This window comes from Argiope bruennichi, chromosome 7 (genome assembly GCF_947563725.1).
Source record: "Argiope bruennichi chromosome 7, qqArgBrue1.1, whole genome shotgun sequence".
NCBI lineage: Eukaryota > Metazoa > Arthropoda > Arachnida > Araneae > Araneidae > Argiope > Argiope bruennichi.
The window spans coordinates 130,959,393-130,966,312 of NC_079157.1; the positions used below are offsets into that span (position 1 = coordinate 130,959,393).

Below are 6,920 nucleotides of genomic sequence, written 5' to 3' on the forward strand. Positions count from 1 at the left end.
CTCTCTCTCACTCTTTTTTTTTTTTTTTTTTTTTTTTTTGTAATTACCTAAAGTATATAGATTTTGAATAGTCCGAATAAATTTTGCTCAAAATTTGACAATCTACAAATGTGGTGTAAAAACCATATATCATATTTCATCCCTGCAGCTCAAAGTGTTTTTGAATTTATCACAGACATAATGCGAGAATTGTGTTTTTCGAACTTAAAAAGGTATGAAATATGGAGATTCGTCAAAATATCGTGTTCAGATGTTTTGCGGATTTACAATACATTCTCTAGACTCCATTTACGAGAAAGTAAAAATAAAACTTCTTAAAATATCTTTCGAACTTTACGAGTCCCGTTTTATTTTTTGAACCTCGTAACATCCATATCTTTGTGATATATTTAAAAAAAATCAAATTGTAATTTCCATGCAATTTCTTTAATTCTGCTCATAGATTTTGCTCAACTCTTCATCTAAATATCTCCGAATTTGTTATATCTAAGATAAATTATCCTAGGATTTTTCACTGTTTACAAAATTGCAAAAATGTAATGTTAAGCACTTTACTAAACATTAGTTGAAAATTATTATTTCGTATATTATTTATTATTCTTTGCTTCTAATATTTAACCATTGTTGAAAATGAGTTAAAATAAAACAAATTACAATATAAGTAAATGAGAAATAGCTATTTAGAATTATTTCCAACTATACAGAAGAAATAACTAAGCTTTCTGATTCCATATTTTTAACTTTAAATTTAACAAGCTGCCTTCGGCGACAATCTTTCACCCATCGTATTATTATTGATAATAATTTTATAATGTCATCCACCTTTAATAAAACAATTTTAATCACAACAAAAGACGAACTCTTTTAAACTTGAGTACAAAATACATAGAGCAATCTGATTGGTTAGCTGTATTTGCGAAGTGGTGAAATTAATCGGAAAATAAAATTGGCAAACTCAATTCAAATGTTTACTCTGAAGGTTATTTCAAAATCCTATTTTGGGATATATCTGGGAACAGGAGATCGGAAAAAGATCACCAATGCCGATGAAAATTGGATACATAAGTTTTCATATGAGATAAAAATTGACGAAATCGATTGGGAAACTCTACAGTGTTTTCTTTATAGAGAAAGTGTAGTGAAATAGTATTTCGAGTATCTTTCGAAAATGACCATCGATTTCATTTTTGTATGTCACTCATATAACAACCGCAAAATTCGGCCAATAATTGGGGAAACGGAACTGGGTCTTTAATTTTTTTTTCCCCTTATTCTTTTAAATACATACGAACAAAATAAAAGATTTTTTCCCCCCAATTTTGGGAATTCTTAAAAGAAGAAGCGTATATATTCACACTTATTTCTCACATAAAATAAATAAACAAACACTTGAAAATAATAATTATGAATACTATAACAGGGTAAAAGCATGTCATGAAATATATTTCAATCATAAAAGAAGCCTACAAAAGGTCAAAAATAGAGAAGAATGAAAAAAAAAAAAATCTTTGTCCTTTAATTTAAATTGGATGACACAGTTTAATTCAATTTTGCACGCAAACAGTAAAATACTCGTCCAAAATTTTAAAAAAATAAACTAACTGCAAAATATATCTTTAAAAAAAATGGAAACGGCTTATTTAGACGTGAATGAAAACTCAGTTGTGAAGCATTATGTTTTTCGCAAAAGTCAAATATGCAATGAGTGAATTACGCAAGTAAAAATAACACTTCTCAAAATTTGAATAAAAACAAATATGAAAACAACTTATGTTCACAAATTATGCGTTTTTGGATTTTTGAACCGAGCTTTGAAAAATCATTCTGGATTTAAATAACACAAACAAAAATCTGAAAGAATATGCTTTCCATTTATAGTCATTTTATTCCATTTGCCTTTCAAATCAAAGCATGTTTAGTTGCTAAGATCCTTAATAATTACGGTTATTGTATCCTAAAATATTAAAATTTCTATTTTTTAAGAGTTACTTGGACATCTGAATTTAATGAGGGACACTTCTTAGTGCTACATATCCAATAGCGGTGCATTCTTCTTAGAGAATAAGAGCGGAAGATTCGCAGCAATTCATTCGGCTTTGATTGGTCCGTTTTAAGAACTAACACTCAAAATGCCTCTCTGATTTATTTTCTGATGTTTTAATTAACGTTTCTGAATTACTGCAACATCTATTCAGATAGATTCGCAGTTAGTACACAATTAAAAATTGGTTTATAGCAAATAAAAATCCCAGCTTTTAATATCTGTCGAATTATTTTTGTAATATTATATCTTATCAATACAATAATAATATCCATTTTAAAATCGGTACGAAATGTGTTATCGATATTTTTTGTATACTGTCACACTCTTAAGACACTCTCTTAATTTTTTTCTTTGTTTAAAAATCTTGAAAGCTTTCAAGAATTATTTTATTGGTTTCAATAAAATGAAATGTGTAGTTTTAAGTGATTGGTTTTAATAAAAATGAATACATAAATGAGATAACTTTAATGAATATTTAAATAATCTCTCATACGCAGCTCGATCTGAAATGCCCTCCAGTACACGTTGATAATGTATTTCAATACTCAAGATTGAAATAACACTCAATACTCAATTCAATACAGGCTTGAATACTCAATACTTGATTGATAAACATTGAAGCAATTGGCAGAATGGTAAAATTTTAAAACTCGTTTCTATAGTTTGTGAAAATAATAAGCAACTCAGCCCGATTTGCCGCAGATTTTAAATTAGCAATTTTATAGCTACTCATTGTGTTTCCAGTAAAATACAGGTTTCAAAAATAAATTCATAGCATCATTCAGTGGTTTAGTATTAAAGAATTTGTAAATAAACCATGTCGCTTGCCATTTAATTATTATTTATTATTTTTATTATTTATCCAAAAAATGGCTCATCCATGACTCAAGATATCAAGTTAGTAGTATGAATTAAATTTTTCTGTAAAATGATAATAAAAATTTTAAGTGTTAATATTTCAAAGTTTTCTTTTCTAATCAGACCATGGATGTATAAGAGAAATATCAAAATCATAAATATATTAATTCTAGATATGTAACGAAGCAATAAATGCTGGATAAAAAATATATGTGCTGAAATATAATAGTTACAATCTTTTTTGTATACATTTAATTATTTATTGCTTCACGGTTATTAAATACCTTTTTTTGAAAAAGTTTTTTTTTTAATACAGAACGTAAATGGGAAGTTAGTCTTCATTCTAGATGATTTTGGAAAGTGACTAGTTCGAAATGAACGAAAGTTCTAGCCACAGTTTATTATCATTTAATTATTTGAATGGCTTCTTCATGCTGTTGTAATTAAATCATAGTTTTATTTTAAATACCTTATGACACATTTAAATAAATTTATTAAAATAACGTAAAAAATCCAAAAAATTTTAAATATATTTTTGTTGGATTCTTAAACTTATTAATAGCTCTATTTATTCATTAGCAAATTTCACCGAGAATAGTAAAGTTTCTTAAGCTTCACTTAATTTAAACGCTTAAAATACATTTCATAAAACAGGTTAATAAATCTCCGGTAAATTTCAATATACTCAAAAATACTAGTAAACAGAAGTGAGTTTTAAATTATTAAAAAAATGTAATTAAACTGAATTCAAGTGACTTACCATCAATTAACTGTACAAGTGAAATAAATACGATAAGGAAACTTAAAGAAATTTGAACAGGACGGACGAACATTTCGCAATTTTTGGTTTTGAACGCTGGGTTTATTCGATGAAGGATCTGCATCCCTTCAATACTCGAATCTAAATGTTGGTGGAAACGAAAACAGTCAAATTTGTATGGAAGCGGAGCGAGACGGCATTGAATTCCGCGGTCGAAGGGTTGCTGAGTTGGGGAAGAAGTCACTGAACTGTCGCCAAGTCATCGCCAAAACGCAGGATGAACCTAACATATTGATACTCGTTGTTAATGCCAGCGATTCCTCCCTTCCTCGTATTTAATGTTCCCTTTTTTTCGAATATTTCATTCCACCCCTCCCCTTCCTTCGTAATTATAAAAATGACTCGTTTATTATTGGACTATTTGTCGCCGTAAATTTTGTTTCACACGTCTCAAAAGCGGTCTGCCAATACATTTTATTTGTAAAGAAAGTACAAAATTAAATCAAACTAGCCGCCTTTCGTGTCCAACTTATTCTCCCAGATTGATTTTTTAGACTATTAAATATTAACGTGGATTGCATATATATCTTTTAAAAAAATAGCCTCATCTTGATTAGACCAAAAAACATGAATTTAATTATTCAAATAAAAAATGATTAGAGCATGTTAACGAAGTAATGAGGAACAGAACTGTTTCGGAGTTGAACATCGGAAGTTCGGATTTGAACATTGGCAAAAGCATGCGATTGAACGCTTTGATGGATGAGTTTGAATTTCATCTTAACAATAAAAATAAATTATTACAAATTGTATATTATATTCAAAAAAATTATAAAGAGCAAAGAAAACATTATGCAGAAATGAAATTTGATGTCTTTAAAAAGTTATTTTATTTATTTATGTGGGGAAATGCAACGACCAGCATTAATATGTGAAATATATTTATTAAGATTAAAGGAGAAAAGATAAAACATTACTACATAGAACATAAAAGATACATGAGCGTGAGCTGCACGTCTTGCAGTCTCACTGCCCAACTCTCGTCTGCCAATAATGGCGGGAAAGCATTACGTGATTAATGACGTGACGCAACATGGCCAACATGGCGCCATACAGGATACGAGATCTATCAGAGCTTCCCACATCGGCCATCATGACAGGATAGGCGACCTCGCCTTATGGTATACAGTACAATGAAGTAAATATATAAAACAAACAGCAAATACAGGAAAATAATAATATGTAAAATTGAAATACTCACAAGATAAAACAAATAAAATAGTCATACCATCCGTGACAGCATAAGTATATAGCAATACAATAGCGTGCACTGGAAATATCGAATAACTAACTAAAAATAAAAATAATATTAGTGTTCAGCATATAGAAATACAATAATACAAAATAAATAGAATAAAAATCAAAGTCTATATCGTCCAAATATACACACACAAAAAGAAGGCAAATAGTTCTCTTTTTTCTTTAAGTAGTGTTCAGTGTTTTCTTTTGAAACACAATTCAAGTGATATGTTCTATATTGCTGGACCATGGTTTCATATATTCTGCACAAGTTGAAGTTTTTGATGGCCCATCGAAGAAATCACACTTTTCAACATCGTATGTGTCGTTTGCTTTAATTTTGATCACTTTATATGGTCCGAGAAATTTTTGTTTCAATTTCAGACCAGGTCCAAATTGAGTGCGCTTGATTGCGACGAGATCATTCAATTGAAATTTTTGAGCATTTTTCCTACGCAGATTGTAGGTACGGCGATTTTCTTCTTGGATTTTGAGGATTTGTTGTTTTGCATCTTTACGGAGTTCATCACGCTGTTGGAGAAATGCAGACTGGATCTCTTCGTTGACAATTTCGAGGATTTTTATATCATGCTCAGATTTCCTTTTAGTTCCAAACAGAATTTCGAATGGAGTAGAATTGATACTTCGTTGAAATGTAGAATTAATAATTTCCTGAACGGAAGCAACATGGCTATACCATTTCTCAGGGTTTTCTATGGATAGCTTGGAGAGAACAGATATGATAGTAGAATTAAGTCTTTCTACCTGACCGTTTGATCTAGGAAGTCCAGCTGTAATAGCAATATGGGTGATATGCTGATGTTCACAAAATTCTTTGAATGACGTAGATGTTAAAGCGGTACCTCTGTCCGTAATAATCCTTGAAGGATTACCGAAAACTGATCTTTGGCATTCGAGCTTATTGAGAACTTCAGCGGTGTCGGTGGACTTAGTCGGGTAAAGTCACACAAACTTCGTAAAGGAATCGATGATTGCCAGAATATGCTTATATTTCTTAGAAGTGCTGGGAAGAGGACCCAAATGATCATTATGGTATGTATGAAAGGGAGTATCGTCTTTGTCAAGTGGATGCAAAGTGCCATCTAATTTGCCACGTTTTCTGTTATTTAGAATGCATGTTACACAGTTGCGTATACATCGTTCAATTTTCTCTTTCAAGTTCGGAATAAAGAATTCTTTGTTTAACATTTCCTGCGTGCGTTTTACTGCAAAATGGCCTCGTTCATGACAGGATTTAATAATGTTGGCCTGCATATCATCAGGTATGACAAATAAATCGATTCTTTCTAAGTTCTTATATAAAATGTTGTTCTTGACTATGTAGTTCTCGTAAGGTGCATTTTGAAGTAATGCTTTTATAGCTGTAATATGCTCATCTGTCTGTTGAGCCTTGAAAATTTGAAGATTGACACAGTCTTGAATGATCATGCAGCATGGGCTTCGGCTAAGAGCGTCGACATCTTTGAACCGGTTCGATGCTCTATTTCGTAGTCAAAATCCTGAAGGTATAATGCCCATCGCGAAATGCGGGAATTCATTTCTTTTTTATTTAACGTTTTGACGAATGCATTACAGTCAGTGATAATTTTAAAGTGTGATCCGAGGATATAAATTCGGAATTTTTTAAGAGCTTCCATAATGGCGAGTACCTCCAGTTCATAGCTGGTGTATTTTCTTTCGCTGTCAGACGTTTTCTTGGACATATAATACACTGGATGGAATTTGTTATCATCTTTGGATTTTTGTAGTAGGACTGCCCCCAAGCCATCAATTGACGCTTCTGTAGGAATTTCAATGGGACTGCCTTGATTAAAAATAGTTAAAACGGATTTATCAGAAAGTAACTGTTTTAAGCGTAAAAACGCAGTTTTTTGCTGAGCTTGAAATAGAAAGGGGCTGTCCTTACGAAGAAGATCACTAAGTGGTTTTGCTATAGTA

At 30.9% G+C, this 6,920-nt stretch overlaps 1 protein-coding gene across 1 annotated transcript in view; it reads right to left on the reverse strand.

The window, feature by feature from the left end:
• The window catches only part of LOC129975170 (low-density lipoprotein receptor-related protein 8-like), a 66,633-nt gene extending 62,812 nt beyond the window's left edge, over positions 1 to 3,821 (reverse strand). Inside the window, exon 1 of the mRNA XM_056088138.1 lies at positions 3,663 to 3,821. Within this exon, the coding sequence (XP_055944113.1) occupies positions 3,663 to 3,786 (124 nt within the window). The 5' untranslated portion in view covers positions 3,787 to 3,821. The remainder of the gene's footprint in view (positions 1 to 3,662) is intronic.
• Between the last annotated feature and the right edge of the window lie 3,099 nt (positions 3,822 to 6,920).